The sequence below is a fragment of the Parastagonospora nodorum genome (assembly GCF_000146915.1).
Source record: "Parastagonospora nodorum SN15 chromosome Unknown scaffold_1, whole genome shotgun sequence".
Lineage (NCBI taxonomy): Eukaryota > Fungi > Ascomycota > Dothideomycetes > Pleosporales > Phaeosphaeriaceae > Parastagonospora > Parastagonospora nodorum.
The window spans coordinates 2,485,680-2,509,907 of NW_001884549.1; the positions used below are offsets into that span (position 1 = coordinate 2,485,680).

At 50.7% G+C, this 24,228-nt stretch overlaps 5 protein-coding genes across 5 annotated transcripts; 4 read left to right on the plus strand and 1 right to left on the minus strand.

Annotated features, from left to right (window-relative positions):
• Window positions 1-123: 123 nt before the first annotated feature.
• SNOG_01107 (hypothetical protein) lies at window positions 124-4,880 on the plus strand (the record flags this gene model as incomplete). The annotated part of the gene is made up of 3 exons (XM_001791712.1): window positions 124-228; window positions 336-3,144; window positions 3,268-4,880. The coding sequence occupies 3 exons, from the start codon at window positions 124-126 to the stop codon at window positions 4,878-4,880; spliced, it is 4,527 nt and encodes a 1,508-aa protein (XP_001791764.1).
• Window positions 4,881-7,549: 2,669 nt separating this feature from the next.
• Window positions 7,550-12,228, plus strand: SNOG_01108 (hypothetical protein; the record flags this gene model as incomplete). The annotated part of the gene is made up of 3 exons (XM_001791713.1): window positions 7,550-8,009; window positions 8,059-10,485; window positions 10,994-12,228. 3 exons carry the CDS (start codon window positions 7,550-7,552, stop codon window positions 12,226-12,228), a joined length of 4,122 nt encoding a protein of 1,373 aa, XP_001791765.1.
• Window positions 12,229-14,696: 2,468 nt separating this feature from the next.
• SNOG_01109 (hypothetical protein) lies at window positions 14,697-15,650 on the plus strand (the record flags this gene model as incomplete). The annotated part of the gene is made up of 1 exon (XM_001791714.1): window positions 14,697-15,650. The coding sequence occupies one exon, from the start codon at window positions 14,697-14,699 to the stop codon at window positions 15,648-15,650; it is 954 nt and encodes a 317-aa protein (XP_001791766.1).
• A 770-nt stretch (window positions 15,651-16,420) lies between these two features.
• Window positions 16,421-18,071, minus strand: SNOG_01110 (hypothetical protein; the record flags this gene model as incomplete). Its single annotated transcript, XM_001791715.1, has 3 exons — window positions 16,421-17,313; window positions 17,367-17,828; window positions 18,014-18,071. The coding sequence occupies 3 exons, from the start codon at window positions 18,069-18,071 to the stop codon at window positions 16,421-16,423; spliced, it is 1,413 nt and encodes a 470-aa protein (XP_001791767.1).
• A 309-nt stretch (window positions 18,072-18,380) lies between these two features.
• Window positions 18,381-23,081, plus strand: SNOG_01112 (hypothetical protein; the record flags this gene model as incomplete). Its single annotated transcript, XM_001791716.1, has 5 exons — window positions 18,381-18,516; window positions 18,616-18,766; window positions 18,971-20,990; window positions 21,241-21,620; window positions 21,719-23,081. The coding sequence occupies 5 exons, from the start codon at window positions 18,381-18,383 to the stop codon at window positions 23,079-23,081; spliced, it is 4,050 nt and encodes a 1,349-aa protein (XP_001791768.1).
• Window positions 23,082-24,228: the final 1,147 nt, after the last annotated feature.

A 24,228-nucleotide genomic window follows, 5' to 3' on the forward strand; every position in this document is an offset into this window, starting at 1 on the left:
CACTTCAAGCATTTTTGATCCCGCTTGCCAGAAGGTGATGCTAGACTCGTTGTCATCGATCCCAATCCACTCTTCACAGGTCTGCAGTTCACCAAATTCGCAACATGGCAAGCACTCACAGAAATGAAGACGAAATTTCAAGGACAGTACTCATTGAGCTTCTGGCATATCAATTTTGCTTTCCCGTCCAATGGATCAGAACCCAGGATCTCATTCTCGGCTCGCGAGGTACGGAGCGTCTCATCGAAATTGGCCCTACGAGCACCTTGGCAAATATGGCGAAAAGAACAGTAGACCTCAAGTATGCCCACCGGGATATCGCTCAAGATACCCAGCGTCAGTTCTTGAGCTTTCAGCAGAACCTCGACGCCATCTCATATGACCAACATGTCACGACACCCGACATCGTCCCCGAGCAACCCAAAAACATCGTCATCCCGACCATAGAACATATAGATACGCCCATTACCACCACTGCAAGTGCCCCACAGGTCGTACATGTCCCGATCGAGCCGATTCAAGATACACCTGTTACTTCCGTTGAGATCATCTCCACAATTGTAGCAGCCTCCTTGAAAAAGCCCATGGATTCTGTGGAAATGACAATGTCTATCAAAGCACTGGCCGGCGGACGCTCTACACTCCAGAATGAAATCATCGGAGATCTTGCCACCGAGTTTGACGCGATCCCTGATGGCGCTGAGGACATGCCACTCGACAGACTATGTGCAGCAGTGCAAAGCAATTTTGCAGGAACCTTGGGAAAGAAGTCCACATCAATGGTGGAGAGGCTGGTCGGCCAGAAATTGCCCAGTGCTTTCCAAACTGCAACCGTCCGCAAGCACCTGAAGGAGAGATGGGGTTTCGGGCCAGGACGCCAAGACAGCGTTCTGCTCTGGAGCGTAACATCTCAGCCTGGATTCCGACTCAAGGACGATGGCGAGGCCAAAGTGTTCTTGGACGGTATCTGTCATTTGTACGCAAAGAAGAATGGTCTTAGCCTCCCAGACACCAACTCGCTTTCAGTCACAGTCTCAGTTGCAGAGACAAAGGTCAGCTCTGAGACCATGATACTCCTGGAGAACAAGCAAAAGTCCGCATGGTTGGAGCAGCTGCGCCTCTACTCGAATCTGCTTGGGCTTGATATGCATGCATCTGAAGCCACTATTGATACACTCCAGCAACGGGTATCTGACTTGCAAAAAGAGCTGGATGCCTGGACTGATGAGCATGGCGAGCTTTATGCGTCTGGTATCCAGCCAATGTTCGCGCCCCTGAAAGTCCGCACATACAGCTCATGGTGGAACTGGGTGATGCAGGATCTATTGTACTATGTAGCTCTGGCAGCGACTTCGGAAGCAAGCGATACCGAGCTAGACCACTTGAAAGCTTTAATCGTGAACCGGTCGAATACTCGTATCGTATCCACGATCGACTATCTGGTCTCTACCACAAGCAAGGAGCGCCTTGCTTCTAGACTGTCGACCCTGTTGGCTGAATGCCAAAGCGCGGTGGGACTGCCTTCCACCGTTCGCCGTCTTGGTCCCTCCGTGGCCCCATTCACAAGGATCTTGAATGATGGCAAGATTGTGGTATCTGAAAAGCCTAGGCTCGGCAACTATCAGGGTGACAATTGCCTGCCAAGACTGGGTCGGAGGAGTCTTTCTAGCTGGCAGTATGATGAGCAGCTTTCTTCAGTGCTCCATGAGATACTTCAAGTTCAAGGCTCCACTGGTTTGTCCTTTGCCGAAAAAACGGTACTCGTCACCGGGGCCGGCGAAGGCTCAATCGGCTGTCACATCGTTGCCCAGCTTCTCAATGCTGGGGGAGTTGTTCTCGTCACTAGCAGCTCCTATTCGCTAAAGACCACACGCTTTTATCAAAAGCTTTATGCTGACAATTGCGGGAAGGGATCACGACTGGTTTTGCTTCCCTTCAATCAAGCTAGCATCCGCGACGTCGACACTCTTGTGGACTTCATATACAGCAAGGACGGACTGGCCATGGACCTAGACTACGTTGTACCGTTCGCTGCAATCTCGGAGAATGGACGGTCAATTAGCAATATCGACGGCAGATCTGAGCTGGGCCACCGCATCATGCTCACCAACACATTACGTCTTCTTGGAAATGTGAAGCAGCACAAGATGACTCGTGGAACGGTGACCAGGCCGGCCCAGGTCATTCTTCCTCTTTCACCTAACCACGGCTCTTTTGGAAGTGATGGTCTCTACGCGGAGTCTAAGTTAGGCCTGGAAGCTCTTTTTGAAAAGTTCCACTCTGAAGATTGGGCAGACTACTTGCTCGTTTGCGGTGCAATCATTGGCTGGACTCGCGGTACTTCACTAATGTCGGACAATGATATGGTCGCAGAAGGCATCGAGAAGCTTGGTGTGCGGACCTACTCTCAAGCGGAGATGGCATTCAATATCGTATGTCTGCTGAGTGAAGAGGTCAAATTGCTGTGCATTGACAGTCCGCTGGTCGCCGACCTGAGTGGAGGTATGGGAGAGCTCGTGGATCTCCAGCGTGCTACTGCAGACATTCGGGCTGTAATTTCCGAGAAGAGTGAGGAGGCTCGTGCTCTAGCGCTCGAGAATATCTTGGAAACATCGGCTACTAATATTGGACGCCATCGCCAATTGTCGGCAAACATACGGTTCGCCTTCCCAGAGCTGCCGGAGTGGGATTCTGATATCTCCCCCCTTAACGACCAGCTAAAGGACATGGTGGATCTCGACCGAGTCGTGGTCGTTGTTGGCTACTCCGAGGTGGGTCCATGTGGCAACTCTCGTACAAGATGGGAAATGGAATTGCACGGTCCGCTCCTTTCAACTGAGTGTTGCATAGAGTTTGCATGGATGATGGGTCTCATCAAGGGCTACGATGGTGTAGTAGACGGTCGCCCATTCTCAGGATGGGTAGAAAAGGACACAGGCAAGCCAATCCAAGACCACGAGATCCCCGTCAAGTTCGGCAAATTCATCCAAGAGCACATTGGCATCCGCTTCGCCGAAGAAAAACGAGGCGCTTCAGGCTGGAAGGGACGCGAAATTCTTCATGAAATTGAGGTATCGAAAGACTATGACCCGATTGAAGTCACCAAGGACGTCGCAGCGCAGCTCAAGCAAGCACACGGAGAGAGTGTGCATATAACTGTCGACAATATAACGGGCCAAACAAAGGTGGTTCTAAGAAAAGGTGCTAGAATTGTGGTGCCAAAGCTGCTGGAAGGGAGCCACACTGTCGCAGCCCAGATTCCAACAGGGTGGAATGCCAGGACGTACGGAATCCCTCAAGATGTGATCGACCAAGTCGACCCAGTCACGCTATATGCTCTTGTTGCTACTGCCGATTCTTTCCAGTCAGCCGGCATCCTTGATCCCTTTGAGCTCTACAAAGATCTCCATGTAAGTGAAGTAGCTACATGTGTCGGCTCAGGCTTCGGTGGCGTAACGAGTATGCGCGAGATCTTCTATGAACGCTTCATCGATCTGGACCCTGCAAAGGATGCTCTTGCGGAGTGCTTCATCAATTCAACCAGTGCCTGGATAAACATGCTACTCTTATCTGCAGCCGGTCCTAATCGAACACCCGTCGGCGCATGTGCTACTGCGCTCGAGTCAATCGACACAGCCTGTGATCTTATTCAGACTGGAAAAGCAAAGTTCTGTGTCGTTGGTGGCTGTGATGATTTTCTCAAGGAGACATCAATCGAGTTTGCTAACATGAAAGCTACTGTCGATCCTGGCCAAGATGCTATGAACGGCCGCGATCCCGCAGAAATGAGCCGCCCGACTACTTCGACCCGTAAGGGCTTTGTGGAGTCCGAGGGCGCGGGGATTCAACTGGTCACGACTGCCACTATCGCGCTGAAAATGGGCCTTCCTATCCATTGTATTGTCGCCTTGTCATCCACTACAATGGATAAAGCTGGTCGTTCCCTACCTGCCCCTGGACGTGGAATCCTGGGAGCAGCAAGACAAAGCAATACCAAGCTAGATTCCCCATTGATCAGCATGAAATACCGCAGGAGAGCTCTGGATGCACGAATGCAACAGGTCGAGGATATGCGTGGGCTTCAGCTGTCTTACTTGGATGAGGAAGTTGCCCAGCTCATGGAAGAATCAACCATCGATTTCTCCATTGATCACTACTATCTGCAACGCGTCAAGGACATCGAAAACGACGCTGTCCGAGACCAGAAAGAGGCTCTCGACTTGTACGGGAACCAGTTTTGGAAACATGACCAACGTATCGCACCTATACGGGGTGGACTTGCTGTCTGGGGCTTAACCATCGATGACATTGGCGTGGTATCATTTCACGGCACCTCGACAAAAGCTAACGAGTCAAACGAAGCAGCTGTTATCAGTGAGCAATTGAAGCACCTGGGTCGAAAGACTGGAAACGTTGTTCCTGTCATTTGCCAAAAAGCCCTTACTGGCCACCCTAAGGCAGCTGCGGGAGCCTGGATGATAAATGGATGCATCCAAGCCATGCATGACAAGAAGATACCTGGGAATCGGAATGCAGACAACATTGATTCGGAGTTCCAGAAATATGAGTATCTCGTGTTCCCCAACAAGACTCTGGAGAGGGGTGAAGATATCAAGGCCTTCCTACTTAATTCCTTTGGTTTTGGACAAAAAGGAGCAATTGCAGTTGGTGTCAATCCAAAGTACCTGTTTGCTGCTCTGAACCAGGGTGACTATGAGATATACACGGAAAGACGAAGGACTCGAGAGAAGAAAGCTATTCGGCGATTTCATGAGGCTATGCAATGCAACACCGTCTTTCGGGCAAAGAAAAGCGCCCCTTATGCTAAGGAAGATGAGACTGCAGTTCTGCTGGATCCGGGATCTAGATTTGGGGTATAAAGGAGTTTATTTGCGTCAAGCAAAATGCAAAGTTCTGATCAATTTGGTGTGTTCACTCTAGTATGGAATGAAAATATTGTTCACCCGGCTTTCTCGAGGAGATGATGAGGTTTGTTTGGCTCTAAAAAGACTCCTGCCTTGCGTGTCTCAGTTTCTTCGCGAGCATGCTGGATTATCCAAAACGCCGTGTCCCAAATGTGTCACCCTTGATCATCGATTGAATTCCTCAAGGACGAGAGTAATTATTCACTAACAGGCAGCAAGATCCGCCGATGGCGGTGAAAGCCAGAATTCAATCTATCTTTAGAAAGCTACCAAGCTCGAATGCCGGGCACGCCGGGGTGCCATGTCTGACTCATATAGGATTCGGCAATAGTACTGGGGTGGTTTATTCCCATCTCCGGGAGCTGAGATGTCCATCATTGACCATCTACGAAGGCCTTGAATACAACCGTCCGGGATCACACCATGAAGCCATATGAAGGCTCATTCTAGCCTAACAGATACTACTGCGGTCAGCATCTATGTAGGAAGAAATGCAATGGAATCGCCGCCAATGCTGCATGCGGGTCAGATCGGTGTCGTAGTCGGCGCAAGTCTTGGAGTCCATGGCGAGAGCGGTGGGATTTGTTTACGGCCAGAAATCCAGGCATCCCAATTTGGGGACATAAGCGCCGAACCGACTACCTGGCTGCATCGTTAATGAGCACCCTAGATGTAAGACCGAACTCCACGAACGCTAGCAGTAGTTCCCGGGCGTGGCGCGCATCGGGGCTGAACCCCAAATCAGCGAACAAGGTCCTAATTCAACTTCATGTCTAGTTGCTCTCTGACGCCACAAAATTAGAGACACGACCGGGGACATCGGGGATCATGACATGTCGGTTGCAGGGCATTTCGTGATCAAGAGTGGGGAATAAGCGAGACTTACTGAATGCAACACCACAACGTCCTCTGGCTAGAACATGATCATTTATATTGAGCATGGTAAGCATGTCATATTCGCCTAAACAAAGGTTAAAATAGGCAGCAGAACATGCGAATGTGGCAGTATTATTGCTAAATAGCGTCTCTGAGTCTATTGTCCTGTTCCTGATCATTTCGCGTTACCAGATCCTGTCATGGACAACTTTTCGAGCATTCCTGCGCCAAATTCTCAAGATCACGGAAAGGGCACGATGGACTACGCAAGTTCGATCCACTCAAACTCATCGTCCTTGCATTCGTTCTGTTTGACACACACACCGCAATCAGTGCGTTCAACGCGATCAGAGTACGAAGGCTTCTGTTACGAATGGAACATTCCAGACATACTTCACAGTCATATTGTTCATCTGTGGGGGAATTTCACTGCAGAACTTCGAATCACAGCGAGGGGCATTGACGATCAGCCTGCCTCTTTACTTGAACTGTTGTTCCAATTCCTATCATACCTTATACACCACGAGCTAGATGAGTATCGAGGCTTGTTTCACTCCGATGGCGCGGAGCTTCTATTGTCCCAGATAGAATCTGACTTCCTTGGAGACTGCAGCATTCAAAGCGTCGTGGCTCAAATACCTGGAACCTCTTCACAAAAGCGGAATATCATTCAAGCTTATGTGGCAGCCACCAAACACCTAAGATCTCAAAGCTTGAGAAGAGAACCAAGAATCGCCGCTTTCGACAAGATTATAGGCCAACAACTCCGGACGTACGCTGTATTTGGAGGCCAAGGCAATACCACAGACTATTTGAAAGAGCTCCGCACTCTTTACAAGACTTACACGCATGTCTTGGAGCCATTACTGGCTACTGCGGAGGAGACATTCCGGGCCCTTCTTCGAGATGCATCGGCTTCCAGAACAAAATACTTCAAACATGGTCTAGAAATATCTCAATGGGTGAGAAGGTCTGAAAGTGCTCCTTCGACACACTACTTGCTTTCCGCACCTGTCAGCTTTCCTGTGATAGGACTGCTGCAGTTTGCAACATTCGCTGTCATCTGCTGGTCACTTAAGAAGACACCAGGAGATGTGACGCAAACCTTCAGAGGAATGACAGGTCACAGTCAAGGCATCGTGGTTGCCGCTGCTCTTTCGACAACTACAACGTTGGAGTCTCTTCATTGCGCTCTTGTTCAGGCGTTGACAGTATTGTTTGAGATCGGCGTATCAGCTCAAGAAGCTGCCCCAAATGTCGACATTTCTTCTTCCATCACCGCGGAGACGATCAAGAATGGCGAAGGAAGTCCAACACCAATGCTGAACGTGGCAGGGTGCAAAATGGACCGATTACAGAGCTACATCGATGAGATAAACTACTTCCTCGATGAAAGCCAGCGAGTTTCGATCGCACTCATCAACGGTCGAACAAACTTTGTTGTATCCGGGCCTACACTCTCGGTGTGTGCTCTGGCAAGAAAGCTACGCCGACTCAAGGCGGCGCCAGAACAAAACCAGGACAAAACGCCGTTCTCTTCAAGGAGACCAGAGTTCTCGCTTCAGTTCTTACCCATAACAGCACCTTTCCATACCGCATATTTCAGCAACACAGTTCCTGTCGTAGTGGCAGCGCTTGAGAGCGTACAAATCTGTCCAAGTAGTTTCAGGGTGCCCGTCTATCATACTCACACCGGACATGATCTTAGGGATTCTGAGGCTCAGAGTATTGTGCCTGATCTTGTCAAAATGATACTGTGCGAGGTTGATGATTTGCCCTTGTCAACCAGGTTCCAAGCTGCTACGCACGTAGTCGACTTTGGTCCAGGTGGAATGTCTGGGGTCGGTTCCCTCTTGTTGCGCAACAAAGAGGGTACGGGATTGCGAGTGATTCTTGCCGGACTTGCCGAAAGTTCTATCCCTGAGCTCGGAGACATAGCCGAGCTTCTGAGTGACATGCCCATCTTTGGTGCAAACTGGGCTGCAAAATACTCCCCACAGCTGGTTCGAACGAAAGAAGGTTTCCAGATCCGGAACAAAATGACCCGCCTTCTCGGGCTCCCGCCATGCATGGTCGGGGGTATGACGCCGACAACAGCTTCCTGGGATTTTGTCGGTGCTATCATCTCAGCGGGCTATCACGCGGAGGTCGCAGCAGGTGGACTGCACACTGCAGAAGACTTCAATAATACTATCAAGAGCCTCGCCAGTTCGATTCCATCGGGCAGAGGGATCTGTATCAACATCATCTATGCCAGTCCTCGTCAGATACGGTGAGCAACTTCCGCTAATTCGAAAGCTTCGTTCTGAAGGGTTCCCAATCGACGGCATCACCTTCGGCGCCGGTGTTCCATCCACTGAGTCTTTACGAGAATATCTGGATATTGGCTTGAGATACCTGGCCTTCAAACCTGGGTCGGCCACTGCAATTGATCAAGTCATCGCAATTGCACGCGCGAATCCGGATGTTCCAATCGTTTTACAATGGACTTCAGGTCGGGGCGGTGGCCACCATTCCTATGAAGACTTCCATGACCTGATCATTAAGACGTACGCCAAGATCAGACGATGTGATAACATTGTCCTGCTTGCCGGAAGCGGCTTTGGTGGTGCGGCAGATACCTATCCTTATCTTTCTGGAAATTGGTCTTCTCGATTCGGTCTTCAGCCAATGCCATTTGATGGTGTCTTATTCGGCAGCCGGATGATGGTCGCCAAAGAGGCTCATACTAGTCAAGGAGCCAAAGAAGCGATCGTGGCAGCTCCCGGAATCAACGAGGAAGCTTCATGGGAACAAAGCTACCGGAATCCAGTCGGCGGCATCATCACAGTCAATAGTGAAATGGGCGAGCCAATCCACAAGTTGGCGACGCGAGGTGTTCTTCTCTGGCGAGAACTCGATGATAAGGTTTTCAGCATATCGGACAGGGCGCAGAGAATACAAAAACTGATGGAGATGAAACCCTACATCATCGAACGGCTCAACAAAGACTTCCAGAAAGTCTGGTTTGGACTTGACAGTCAGGGCATCGCTGTTGACCTAGAGGACATGACCTACGCCGAAATCATCGGGCGCCTCATTCAGCTCTGCTACATCAAGACAGAATCTCGCTGGATTGACAAAGGCTACAAGCAGCTGACAGCAGACTTTATTCGTCAGACGTATAGCCGCCTTCAGTGCTCTGCGTCCGCAGAAATTGATATGGAGCAACCGCTACAGGGCCTACAGGAGGTAATGGTATGCTGCAAAATTGCAGAAAAAGAGGTGGTGACATACAGCGACGCTCGATACTTTATTCTTCTCTGCAAACGCCAGGGTCAGAAACCACCTCCCTTCATTCCCGCCCTCGATGAAGACTTTGAAACGTGGTTCAAGAAGGACTCGCTTTGGCAATCGGAAGATCTTGCTGCAGTGGTAGATGAAGACGCTGGACGCATCTGTATTCTGCAAGGCCCCGTTGCCGCAAGATATTCCAAAAAGATCAACGAACCCGTGGCTGAGATATTGGGCGATATTTGTCAACAGCACATTAGCCAAATACTCAGAGATGCATACAACAGTGACGAAACGCTCATCCCGTCCGATGGAACGGTACTCCGACTCGGAAAACCAGCACAACACACCGATGTCCCGTCATGCTGTCGTGTCAGCCGTCAAGGATCTGAGACTATTTACTACATAGATGAGACAGCATCTCAAGAGAGACTACCACATATGGATGGCTGGACCAGGGCCCTTTTGGGAGCTGAACGGTCGTGGCTATCCGCCCTCGTCATGTCAGAGGACATCATGCGGGACAAAATTGTCATCCCGAATCCAATTCGGAGGGCACTTGCCCCGCTCCCTGGTATGCAAGTTGTGGTAGCTCATGCTACGGTACCGTCGGCACTTTCTCTCGTCGTTTATGAGAACGCCTCCAATGGTCTTCCATCATTGGAGATCCGCAAGAAAGGCGATCTGATATTTGTGACGGTGTTTGTGCACGATTCCGTTGTAGGAAACATACTTTCTCTTTCATTCCGATTTGCGCATCGCCCCGATACCCCCCTTCATCCCATCTGCGAGATTAGTGAAGGTCGTAACAAAATGTTGAGGAACTTTTACGATCGACTCTGGTTTGGATCTGAGGTGTGCCGGGCAGAGCCAGATACTTCAGAACTCAACCTGTCGAAGCTTGTTGTCGAAAGCCACCCAACTAAAATTTCTCTGTCCTCCGTTCAGGCTTTCATGGACAGCATTGAGAGTCCGGAAGGAAGGGGCATTTTCAAGGATGTTGTACCTTTAGATCATTGTATCGTTGTTGCATGGGAGGCCATGATGAGAGCCACCTTTGCCGGCGCCATTGGATGCGACTTTCTGAGTCTTGTACACCTGTCAAACCGGTTCACTTTACTGAGTGAGAAACCCCTTGGCATCTGCGACAAGGTGACCAGTACAGCCGAGATAAGAGCGGTCCGGAACCTCTTGTCTGGACGATCAGTTGAAGTCGTCGCTACCATTACCCGTGACGGTCTTCCAGCTGTCGAAATCACCTCAGAATTTCTCTTTCGGGGCACATACACCGACTTTAGCGTCTGCTTTGAAAAGCGAAAGGAACCTAAGATGGTGCTGACCATTGATCATGTGGCTGATATTTCTGTTCTCCAGAGCAAAAAATGGGTGTCATTGGAGCCAGACTTTGACCGTAAGCTGCTACTAGGCCAAAGGCTAGTTTTCGACTTGCACACTCTTGCTCACTTTGCATCTGCCACGACTCATCGCAGACTGCAAGTATCCGGACGTATATTCATCGAAGATCCTGGGACGAAATCATCGCGTGTAGTAGGCCACGTAGACTATCAGTCTACGAATGCGACAAGCAGCAACCCAGTAATTGACTACTTGAATCGTTGCGGGACACGAATGGACGCCCGCAATCCACTTCCAACGCCGCAAATCTTGGGAGATCAAGAGACTCTCAGCATATCAACACCAGGTGACAACAATGCCTACGCACGAGCCTCTGGTGACTTTAATCCAATACATGTCTCTCAAACAGTCGCGAGATACGCCAACCTACCTGGACCAATTACTCACGGCATGTATACCAGCGCCGCTTTGCGTCAAGTCGTTGAGAAAGCTGCCAGGTGTAGTGATCAAGTACACATGCGGTCGTTCAAGACTTCGTTTGTGAACATGGGTTTTCCCAATAGCGTTCTGGATGTACAGATTCACCCACATTGCGATGAAAGATGGTCTGAGAGTGCTATCATTTCAGGCCATTGACTCAGAAAACAGACAAGTTGTTGTGGAGGGTGAAGCAGAAGTCGATCAACTGCTCACGGCGTATGTCTTCACTGGTCAAGGAAGCCAAAAGGAAGACATGGGAATGGACCTCTATGCCACCTCTGAAGTAGCAAGACAAGTCTGGGACGAGGCCGACAGGTTTTACTCCGATACATACGGCTTCTGCATCAGCGATATCGTCAAGCGAAACCCCAAGCAACTCACTATTTTCTTTGGAGGAAGAAAGGGCAAAAAACTTCGAGAGAACTACATGACGATGATGGTTGAGTCTATTGATGGACAGCCAGAACGATTCTTCAAGTCAATAAAGCCCACGACAACGAGCTACACATTTCAACATAATGCCGGTTTGCTTTTCAGCACTGAATTTGCCCAGCCAGCTCTTACTGTCATGGAACGCGCTCAATTCTTGCACCTGAAAGATCAAGGCTTGGTCACTACGACCGCACTATTCGCTGGCCACTCACTGGGCGAGTACACATCTCTCAGTACGATTGGCAACATCATGTCTTTCCAAAATCTTCTCTCAGTGGTGTTCTACCGCGGTCTTACGATGAGAAGTGCCGTCAAGAGAGATGGCCAGGGACGTTCCAAATTTGCCATGGTGGCAGTAAACCCTAGTCGGGCCAATACTACAGCAGCCGTACTTCTGAAGGTTGTGACAACCATCGTCAGCGCTTTGCCTGAAGACCTACTGGAAATCGTAAATTACAACGTCGAGACGCAGCAGTATGTTGCTGCTGGCACTTTGAGCGCGCTATCGTGCCTCGGCGATGTGATGGACTACGTCTCAAAGAACCGGAAGCTCTGTCCCGAAGAGATGGCTACATTCATCGCATCTAGAACTGCGTTCATCATGGATCAGATGCCCACTCTCACACGAGGAGTAGCTACGATACCGCTAGAAGGCATCGACGTGCCTTTCCATAGCAGCTTTCTCCTACCAAAGATGTCTGCCTTCAGGCGCGTACTTCAACAGTACATTGAGCCTGGCGCCATAAATTCGGAACGCCTGGTTGGGAAGTATATTAGTAACGTCACTGGAAAGCCATTTGATATTACACATGAGGGAATCAGTTCACTGCATGAGTTGACTGGAAGCATTGTTCTAGAGAAACTGTTGGCGGAGATGAAGCCGTGATATTTGAACTCCGGTAAATAATCTGTTCAAGGATTCGTAGTTGAGAGTTTCCCCTTATTTACATATTCAACCAATGTTTCACAATTCGCGACCCTGCCGAAATGCCTGCAATGCTCCATATCACAAACCGTGATTAAGAACACCAACACGCATTTCACAATGTACAATTCTGTCAGGTCACACGTAATCACGTGTCAGCCACATATTGCACTGAACGAGTCAGAGGGCCATTTTCGACCATGAATCGAATCAGGTGTATGTTTGTAATTCTAGAAACAAGCAGGACACGTCTTCTCTCTGTCATCTCCTCGGATCTCGTCTCCAAAGCATCGCGCCATTCCAGAGGCTGAAAACGCTACGTACGTGCAGAAACTTTGCGTGCACTTGTTCATCGACAATATGAAAGGTGTTCTATCGTAAGCCGCCAATATTTGACCGCAGGAACTTCGACCATACGCCTCTACATCATGCCATGCTAACACTGAGAAGTCATCAATATGGAGATGGTTCGCGTCCGAGTATAGTATCCATTGGACCGCAGTAAAGGCTGGCACCGGTTGGTCTAACCTGACCGCTTCGTCCCGCCGCTAATACATAAGCCCATGCAAGCTTACGGTAAACGCCTGCCGCATGTGATGATCGAAATTTTCCGAATTCAGCCACTGGGCGTGTCCGACCCTTCCGCAACCCTTGTCCGCGTCAGCGCTATAACGTAATTAAAGGCGTATCTGCGCCCTTTGAGACTACATCCGCAACCGCGAATGGAGTTTCTTAGACGCTACCACAATGCAGTCGCTGGCAGAGTCCGTAAACCGATTCTCACATGCATTGTCTTCAATCTTAAGGTTCCTTCGACTTAGATTTTTTTGAGCCTAGTATCACGTTCTTCTCTAGCCTTAAACTGTCGGCAATTTTATAGTATAGATGACAGAGCGATTTCTTCTTGGCATCACTCTGTCAGCATTATCGTTATTCCCGGACGTTGCTTGATCGACGCGCTCAGACATGTCAGCCCTGTGACCGGTGCGTCATCCTTAGCGCCGATGCAGGGGGGATGCAGGGGGGATGCCGGGGAGATGCCGGGGATGCCGAGAGCTTAGAAAAACAAGACAATGCATGCGAACACGAAATGCGGTTACAGCAGACTGGGGGTTTGCACCACGTTAAGCTTCCCAAAGATGAGGCGTCCGGGAAGCGTCTCCGTCTGTGAAGGATACACCGGCCTCCACATCTCACTTGTGCCACAGACTTGCGTTCTTCGGCCCGTCCCTGTTTCTCCTGCACGCCGCCAGGTCCACCAAAATCCTGCTCACGCCATCTGAGCAGTACGCCTTATGCGCAAGTTGATTATCAAGGTGAAAGAACTCACTTTACCCAGAGATGACCTACTATAAGCCATGAAAGGTACAATTTCTGTTTCTGACCACCTCCGGCTAAGCTTTATTGTCTTTCGCAGGGATCCAAGCTATTCTGATGGATGAAGGACTTCACATGATGACTCCGGCAGAATACAAATGTGATGACCAATAATCACTTCGAAACCTGCAGATGCGTTGCAGATACGCCATACATGGAATGCAAGGACTAATGTCTGACCTCCTTCGGCCAAGCTTTTTACTCAGCCGCAAGAACTCAGCATCTCCGAGAGACAAAGCACGGGAATTGATGAGCAGGGGTGAACACAATATTGTCTATTCCCTTTTTGAATCTCACCACCTGCAGATGCTGTTTACATAGATCCTACAAGAAGCCACGTGGGAAGAAAGTTCTGTTTCTGACCACCTCCGGTGAGGTCTTCGTCTCAGTTGCAGGGCTCAAGGACTGAGGGAATCTAGAGAAAATACAAAAAGGGTATATCAAAACCCTGTCAACGTAAGACAGTCAGCGATGAGCAAGGTCTCAGTCTGTCAGAAAGCCATTGACTTGGGTGTGCGAGAATGGTAGCGAGGAAACCACTATCCGTGTCAGATTAACACCATAGAACTGACAATGTAGCTTGTCATATGAGAATCCTTCACTCATCCATGCGATAGGAGGGGCGGGGGAGGTCAAGACCGGAGAAAGAGGTGGATGCATGAATCCTGAGGGTCTGAATTTGGAATCGAACGCGAGATGGCGATGAGTAAACCACTGTGCAACTTGCATAGGCAGTGCGTTCAGGCTACAGCCCAGTATTAGGAATTACTCGGCAAGCGTATGACCAAAGGCAAGACTCTCGTCTTGGTGGAGGCTGAAAATGTGCCTCGCGACGAGCTCACCCACTGAAAGATTCCGTCCCTCGAATAAAGCAAGCGGCCGAAGACCTGAGACGTAAAGGCCGCCTAGCAACGAAGACGTTTTCGAGGTCAGAAGCTTCCCCAGCATCGAGACCAACGACCAAAATTTGCTCTTCTCTTCAGGCCAATTCACTTCTCTCCAATTCTTAGACCTTACTATCAAGCAAAGCATAACCAAAAACAAGTCGCACCATGGCTCCCCCTCCTGCCCCCCTGGAGACCATCAACTGGTCTACCCTCACCCTCAATGTGCCCACTGAGGCAACCCAATCCCAACCCATCCCCTCTCACGTGGAAACGACCTTCACCCTCAGAACCTCAGAATGGAGCCGCCCAGTGGTGCACAAATCCCCTTACCTCACGCTGCACGGTCTCTCCCCCGCCCTAAACTATGGCATGCAAGCCTTCGAAGGCCTCAAAGCCACCCGCCACACCGACAACACCATCTCGATTTTCCGCCCGGCCTTCCATCACGCACGCCTCGCTCATTCCGCTGCGACGATCGCACTGCCATGTCCGCCTCTGCACACCTTCCTCTCCGCCTTGGAGCTTTTGGTCAGAGAGAACGTGCGCCTTCTCGGGCCACCTGAGAGCTCGGCAATTCTGTACATCAGGCCGGTTCTGATACCTACATCTCCTCATCTGTCTCTCACGCCCGTGCCGCACACAGTCACGCTGGCAATCTTCGCGCACCCTGCGACGACGTATCTTGGCGTCCGGCCTGTGCCGGCGTGTATATCGACGACGTATGACCGCGCGGCCCCGCTAGGAGCGGGACATGCGAAGATTGGGGGAAACTACGCAGCTGGGATCGTGCCGGCCCAGGAAGCGATGAAGCGCGGATTCCCCATGCAGTTGTTCGTGGACGCGGGGACGAGGAGCGAAATTGAGGAGTTCGGGAGTTCGGGGTTTGTCGGGGTTAAGAGTGATGGCACGTTGGTGGTGCCGGAAAGTAGGCAGGTCATCGCTAGCGTGACGAGTGATACGTTGCAGGTGATTGCGAAAGAGGTATTGGGGTGGAAGGTGGAGAAGAGACGAGTGGGTGTTGACGAATTGGCAAGTTTTGAGGAAGTCATTGCTGTCGGAACTGCCGGTAAGCGCAATTGCCTACCCGTCATTAGATGGTCTGATGCTGACTTTGAATAGTGTCTGTCCTGCCCATTGCGAGTATCACGAACGAAGAGACGGGCGAGAAGTTTGTGTACTGCGAGAACGGGGATGCACGGCCGGTGGCGAAAAGATTGAATGAGGATATCGGAGAGGCCATTAGAGGTGCTGGGGAAAATCGGTTTGGGTGGAGGTATGAGGTAACGTTTCCGGATGAGGCTGAGGATGAAGTTGAGAGTGCTTTGGCCTTCAAAGTTGGTATTGAGGTCAAAATTGAGGATATACAGGCTCATAGTGCTGCTCCGTAGGGTATTGATGCAGTTTGTCTGTTATGAACATGTTCATATTCGATGTCACGCCTTCTAAACGGTGCAACATGGGAAGTGCGTAGACAATGGGATTCTAAGTGGATGATCATTAGAAGATCATGAAGCGCACTGATCTTCATCGCCAGGAAATATGTCAACTGATCTACTTATCTTTCAGTAAAGCTTAGTCACTCTTTCTCAAGGTGATCGCAATTCAACAATGGCCAAAGTTTGAATTTGTATTTGTTATGGAAGACGTTTTAGGTAAGAGAGGAGATGGATTACGGGGAAGAGTTGCCTTGTCCTAAAGCTATGCTACTTCAAATGAAGCCTTGTTTGTATCCTTTCACCGTGCACAGTATACGCGGTCAATTTGTCGTTACTTGGCATCTCTGAGGTAGCTGTTCCTGCGCATACCTCTCAATATAAAACTCGGGGGCACTGTCTGCTTTCGTGTCTACTTATCATCGATGGGGGAGTCGAGGGATATGAGTACCCAGCTTAGCCCACATACCCGCGCTGCCGGTATGCGTTGTATGTTGCTGGCTCAGGACTAATTTCGCGATGATTGTCCGCAGCTGGTGGGGGGCGAAGGCGAAGCTGCTCTCTGGAGTTTGGAGATGGGTCTCGCGATAGTGCTTCCAAGAAAGGGTTGACTGGGGCCACAGAAACACGACCCCTGGAGTTCTTGAGGACGGGATACATCTCTTGATTTTCCTCGAGCTCCGAATCTTCGCCCAAGCGGTGATGGTGAGGACCTGCGTGGCCCATCTTCCCATTGCAGTCGTCACAACGACGCTTGCGACAGCAGCAGCAGAGATGGCGAGACAGCCATGAGCGCGGCATCTTGGCATCGGGACCATGAATGAAGCGACCAGGATGGAAGATGTTCCATACAAGGATGGCTAGCCACATTGGTGCCGACTCCAGGACATACAGGACCGGCTCATTACTCGGAAGAGGATTGCTGTTGCCCAGCCCACCGGAGAACTCGGCGAGGCGGTAGAAGATGCGGATGGAAATGGTAAGCAAGCACGCATACAGCGCATAGATCAGCCATCTCCAGCCGGCAGTCTTGTCCGCAGCCAAACGTCCGACTCGCTCTGCCTGGAGCTGATCGCGGTGGAACTTTATGACCAAGCCTGAGAACAAGACAATGAAGCCCTCCTGCATGCCAATGCCGCCCATGTAGATGTTCAACCCCTTCCTCTGAGACTCCGGAGTTGAGCCTGGCCCAGCCATGCCACCGCCAATGAGCTGAAGGACAAACGAAACAATGTCGAGGGTGACAAAGATGAGAGCGAGCATGGAAGGTGAGAAGAACCAGACTCTTCGAGTGGGTGCGTAGAAATGCACGATGCGGGCGAAGACCATGTACGCAAAGGCATTGACCCCTGGGAAGATGTCAGAAAGAGGAAGGGGCGTCGTCGTTTACATCCAAACTTACAAATGGGAGCTACCAAGACCAAGATCTGTGCAACAGTGGCAATGCCCGCGGATTGCTGATTCTTGGAGCCCAGCGCGCGGAAAGCATATGCACCCGTCTCCCAGAGACCGGCCATGATGATGACCCAGCAGAAGCCGTTGCGGTACTTGGCTGCTTGAAACACGTGTGCGATTACGAGAATGCCAAATAGAACAGAAAAAGCTATGGCCGCTGCGAAGTTGGGGAAGTAGACCCACAGCGCATTGCACGCATCCGCCGGAACATGGCCGTCGACGCCAGGCGTCGCGTACGAGCTGTGACCAGGCGTGCACGTCTCGACGGGGAGATCTAGTGAGATAGATGGGATGTTTGGCGGGGCGATGGACACTTTAGGGATGTTCAATGACAGAGGCGGGATGCTTGGCGCGTACTTGTCATCGCGGCGGGCCGGCGGAGCGGTGACGACAGCTCGAGCGGGAAAGGCTGGGGCGAGGGTGGGGGTGGGTTGCAGCGGCAGAGAGATGGGGCAAGAGCAAGGCGCCGAGGAGCGCAAGTGAGAATCTCATCGTAGCAGCGGCACAGCAAGCAGGTGTGAATAAGGGTGGGTGGGCTTGTGTGGCGTGCGGGTGGCGTGCAGGTGGTGAGCTGGTCGAGGTTTGGATTCTTACATGGAGAGAGCAGGAAGTTGTTAAGGAGCGCAAATCGTGTTGATGTTGATACAAACATGGGCAGTGCAGTTCTGGCAGTCGTGGACTGTGGCTGAGTAACAAAACCAAGATTGAAAACACAATGGAAACATAGGCGCCAGTGCCTAGCCGTGTACTGGGAAGACGCGATTGTGTCCGTGTGCGCTTGTCACACACAGCTGCAGTGGTTTCCTCCAATGGGATTGCTGACACATTTACCGCATACGGCAATAGTGCTGGGGCGTGAATCGCTGCAGGGGTGGATACTTGACGAGCAATCCTCCCAACCACTTTGTAACCGAGGCGCAGCACGGCTGATCAGTCATTCCTGCTCACCGATGCATCGCTCATGGCTCAGCCGCTCATGAGCCTGGCAAAGCTGCTCCTGTCCCTGAGAATGAAGTTGCGCGTCAGATTCATCAGTGCAAGGGGCACGGCCCAGAACGGTATACACCCCAGCGCTGACTGCATCACCATTGCTGATCGTATGACGCGACGTGGAATATGGCACCAAGTCCAGGCAGTGAGAACCACACAGTCAGACCCGAGTTCGCGCGCATTAACCACGCCTTAATATGAAGCAGCACAAGACGGCCAGGGGGGATTCCAGCGCCAGCTGCCAGCAGTCACTGCAGCAACCATGCCGCTTTCTTGTCCCATTCACAGCGAGGCTGCCTTTGGCCCAATCGTTGCAGCGACCCCAGCGTGTTACGACGGCTTTGACTTCACCCTGCTGTTTGAGGAAATATTATTCTCCCTGGTTCCTAATGCTATACTCATCGCTCTTCTACTATCAAGAGTCTCGCGGCTTCTGAGAACCAGAACATGTCCGTCTACTAGCAGGAGACTTGACCAATACTGGATCAAGCAGGTTAGTGTTTCACAACCTCCATCACGGATCCCATCTGCCCACTGACCTTTCCAACAGACAGCACACATTACCTTCATCCTCATCAACTCTGCGAAGCTCATTGTAATCTGTGCGTCGGCCCCGAGGACCCCTTTCTCCATATCCGTCGCAGCTCTCGGCTTGTTCGTGGCAATATGCATGTTATTCTTGACACATCTGGAGCATTATCGAAGTTCGAGACCAGCCTCACTTCTCTCTCTGTACCTCGGCCTGTCATTGCTCTTTGATATAGTCCGCACCCGAACGCTATGGATCGTCGAACGCAACCGGACATTTGCCATCACCTTCTCTATCGGTGTTGGCATACATCTGGTTCTCTTCCTGGCTATCAACATCTGCTCGAATGCTGCCACCACTGACCAAAGGCTTCCACATGAGACGAGAGCCAATGTGTATACCAGAGGGCTGTTTTGGTGGCTGAATCCGCTCTTCTGGCTAGGATCCAAAACCGTCCTCGACGTTCCGCATCTTCCAGCCATCGACAGCGGCTTGCGGTCCCAGGACTTCTTCGATGAAGTCTGGTCAAGATGGATAGCCTTACCTCAACGTACGCCTGGCACACTTCTCAAGCTTCTTTTCAGATCCCACAGGAATCTTGTCATCGAGGGCGTGCTGCCCCGTTTGGCACTATCTGGCTTCACCTTTGCACAGCCGTTCCTACTTACTAGAGTTGTCTCATACGCTACCACTACTCCCGATGCTCGACTGGAAAAGCAACTCGCATACGGCCTTATAGGTGCTACTGCCTTTATCTACGTCGGTCTAGCCATTTCAAACGCCAACGCCCAGCACAAGACATACCGTGTCATCACCAAGCTGCGAGGTACCTTGGTCTCTCTCATCTACGCCAAGACCCTGACTATATCTCTCCCAACCGCCCAGAACGGTTCTGCTATCACTCTGATGAGCGCGGATGTTAATAGGACTGCTACTGGACTGCGTTTCATGCATGAATGCTGGGCCAGCTGTATCGACATTGGTCTTGGCACCTACCTCTTGCAGCGACAGCTTGGGCCAGCGGCTGCGGCACCTGGTGTCCTCTTCCTGCTTTGCAGCGCTTTTGGTTTGCGAGTTGCCGCAAGCATGGGGGAGCGGCAACGCTTCTGGCTTGAGGCGATTGAGAAGCGCATCAAAGCAACCTCGGACACACTTGCCGCAATCAAAGAAGTCAGGATGGGTGGACTGCAACTTGTTATGGAGAACAAGCTCCGAGAACTTCGGAAGGAAGAGATCAAAGCGTCTCGAAAGTTCAAGAACGCCTTGGCCCTCATTGTCTGTCTGTCGTACACCACTGCAGCCATGGGACCTGTCTTTTCTTTTGGTATATTCTCATTCTTGGCCAAGAGGAACGACTCCACGCCCGTCACAAGTGAGATTGGATTTACCGCACTCTCTATATTTTCGCTGCTGCGCACTCCCATGGCTATGATCTTGGACGCTATTTCCGGTCTTGTCGCAGCGATTGGTGCTATTCAGCGGATAGGAGAGTACCTGTCTGCTGATACTCATCGCCGAACTTTATCTGTGGTATCCTCAGCAAGGCTCTTGTCTATCAATACAAAGGAAGCCTGGTCGCCTGTGTCCAACAACAAGAACGATATCCGGGTACCGGAATGCGAGAGCAAAGATGTAATCACTGCCGCTCACTTCTCCGCCGGGTGGAACGAGGAACAAGGCTTCGTCATCCGCGACGCCACATTTTCTATTATGCCAGGTTCATTGACGTTCATCGTCGGGCCTGTTGGCTGTGGCAAGTCGACGCTACTTCATGCAATGCTCGACGAAACGACTCACAACAAAGGACATCTCCAAACGAGTCTCAACAGCGCTGCATTTGCTAGCCAGGCTCCGTGGCTGATCAACGATACTATCCAAAACAATATCGTAGCCACGAGCATACTTGACCAGCGCTGGTATGGCGCAGTCCTCGACGCATGTGCTCTCCGTGAAGAGGTTGCTCGTCTGCCCAATGGAGATTATGAGCTTGTAGATGACGGCGGCTCAAACCTCAGCGGTGGACAGCAAGCCCGTATCGGTCTCGCTCGAGCTGTGTACTCTCGACAGCCTGTGGTAGTGTCTTGATGACGTCATGAGCGGGCTTGACGCGCACTACAGAAGATATAATATTCGCTCGTCTTCTTGGAACTGATGGCCTACTCCGGAAGAGTGGCGCGACTGTGATCTTTGCCACTAATACTCTACATCGCCTGTCTTCGGCAGATCACATCATTGTCTTGGCGGCTGATGGCACGATTGCTGAGCAAGGCCCTTACTCGAGGCTGGGATCATCAAGTTACAGCATATGTTCCAGGCCGTCAAGAAGGAGGCTAAGCACAATGACTTCAAATCCGTTAGTCTCAATGTTCCGATAGATACCCAAACAGCCTCGAAGATTGAGAGACAGGATCGTCTCACTGGGGACTTCACCATCTACAGATACTACGGCCGAAAAGTAGGCATAATCAACCTGACCATGTTCTTTCTCTCCGGAGCTGTGTTTGTGTTTGCTCTCATCTTCCCGCAATACGTCGTCAGCTGGTGGGCAGCTTACAACGTAAAATATCCACATGGCAGACTGGGTCTATATCTTGGGACTTACTTCGGTCTTTCCTGGATCGCTATCGCCGGCTTGGCGGCAGGATGTTTGATACTCATCATCAAGATGATGCCGCGTGCTTCGTCAGCCTTTCACGATGTACTGTTACGGACCACACTCGACGCACAACTCTCACTCTTATTCAGGCGACAGCGCTGCTCACATACTGAACCGCGTTCAGTCAAGACCTTCAACTGATCGACATGGAACTACCTCTGGCTCTCTTCAATACTTCTATCGAATTGCTGGCGACGTTCGCCAATCTCATCGTTATTGCTGTTTCATCTGGATACATTGCTGCCACAATGCCGGCAGTATTGATCATATTCTTCCTCTTGCAGAAATTCTATCTCCGTACAGCACGTCAGCTTCGTCTTCTAGACATTGAAGCGAAAGGCCCACTCTTTTCACACTTCTTGGAGACACTTTCTGGACTGGCCGCTATTCGAGCGTACAATGCTCAACACGACTACAAACATCGGTTCTTGAAGAGACTCGACTACTCGCAAAAGCCGTTCTATCTTCTGTTCTGTATCCAACGCTGGCTCAACCTCGTACTCGACTTCATCGTTGCAGGAATTGCCATCGTGTTTATATCCATTGCTGTCGAGACCAAAGGAAGCATTGCTCCAGGTCTCATCGGCACAGCACTCGTCAGCATCATCAACTTTGGCGTCAGCACCAAGTCTCTCCTAGAAAATTGGACGAATCTCGAAATGTGCATTGGCGCAGTATCCCGCGTTCGATCCTTCGCTCTCACAACACCGTCCGAACACAAACCGACCGAAATCTTTGAACTCCCACCCAACTGGCCGTCGCAAGGCCACATCACCTTCTCCAATTTTACCGCAGCCTGGAAAGACCGCGAAAATATCTCCGACCTCTCCCTTGAAGTCGCACCCACATCTAAGACAGCCTTCATCGGCACTTCGGGTTCGGGGAAATCCACCATTCTCTCGTCGCTACTCAACCTTGTGCCTAATACCAGCGGTACTATATGCATAGACGGTGTCTCGCTGTCTATGATTCCCCGCCAAACTCTGCGCGAGCATTTCCTGACATTACCCCAAGCGCCCTTTCTACTGCCTCATTGCACAATCAGGCAGAACCTAAATCCTTTCGACCTCACGATGTCCGATAAGCATGTCTTGAGCATCCTGTCTAAACTCAATATGGCAACCCTGATATCCAATCTGCCCAGTGGTCTCGATACGAGTACCTCTGCAGCGACATTTTCGATCGGGCAAAAACAGCTGCTATGTCTTGCGCGCATGATCCTTCGTCATCAGCATGGTGGACCTGGCCGGAAGGTTCTGCTTTTGGACGAGGCGACGGCAAGTTTAGATCTCGAGACGGATAAGGTGGTGCAGAGAGTATTGAGGGAAGAGGTCTTCGGACATGGAATGACGGTTCTTGCGGTTGCACATCGCATGGAAGGTGTTAGAGATTTCGAGTGCTTTGTTGAGGTTGGAGAGGGAAGGGTAAGGGATGTCAGGGGGAGTATAGAGAGGGAGTGTATGGAGAGGGGGAGTGGGATGGGGTGATGTTGCAAGGTGAATAGGCTATTTTGATTTAAATGTCCATATTTTCTGCGGGTTCTGAACTTCTTATTAGTTAGACTAGGTGATGCATGCATGGTTTAGAGTCAACGCCTGCTTGTACTTACTGACATGTAGCTTGAAACGCGCTACTCCGCGTTCTCTCCAGAACGCACGGGTATATACAGTCATTGCTCTGGTGCCAGGCAAGCTTTTGCCCGAAACCGCATCCCCGCAAACAATCGGTTCTTTCTATTGAGCGTATTTGCGCCATTAGCTTTCACATCCAGATTCTATTCGCAGCGCATAACGACCTACGGCTCCCCGCTGATCTGCCAATACATATGCGGAGTGCCGCACTGCAATCGTCAGATGTGGCGGTCGACGTGACATCTGCAGCCCTTGCGAACGACTTTATCTTCGCTGCTCGTTTACGTGCAGAAGACCCTACAGATTCAGAGCTGGTACTGGCGAGTCATCGCGTGCGACGTGCGTGCCGAGTTTGTCACATTGCCAAAGTTCGGGGTAGCATGAGCTGCCGCAATGTAAGCGATGCGCGACTAGAAGGAGTTCTTGCAGCCACATAGCTTCGAAGCGGTGCCCTGCAAGATCTGGGGATTATCCTGCAAATTTTCATGGTAAGTAGTATGCCTAGTGATTGGCCAATGAGCAGAAGGCTTCTTGTTGGGCCAAATCACTAAGGACTCTGGAATCAGACGCGCACGTGATCAACGAGGAGCCAGGCTATTGACGAGGAGAATTACTTTAACAAGGAGACTTGCTTCAACGAGGAGACTTGCTTCAATAAGCGAGGCCATTGACGAGCCAGGCTATTGACGAGGAGCCAGGCTATTAACGAGGAGACTTGCTTCAACGAGGAGACTTGCTTTAACGAGGATACGTGCTTTAATAAGGAGATAGGTTTTCAACAGGCTAGAGGCTGTAAATAGATCCTTATAACTCCTTACGTGACGCGCTTAGGCTACCTTATTAATAGAGAGGAATATTAAAACTATAGGCATAGATAAAAAACGTTATCTTTGCATAGCAACAGCGAGAGCTATAGAGTATATTTTTCCTCTAGAGTTAGATATTCTAGTAGAGGCAAATTAGATAGTCTCTTTAGAATAGATACTAGCTCTTTAGAACTGCT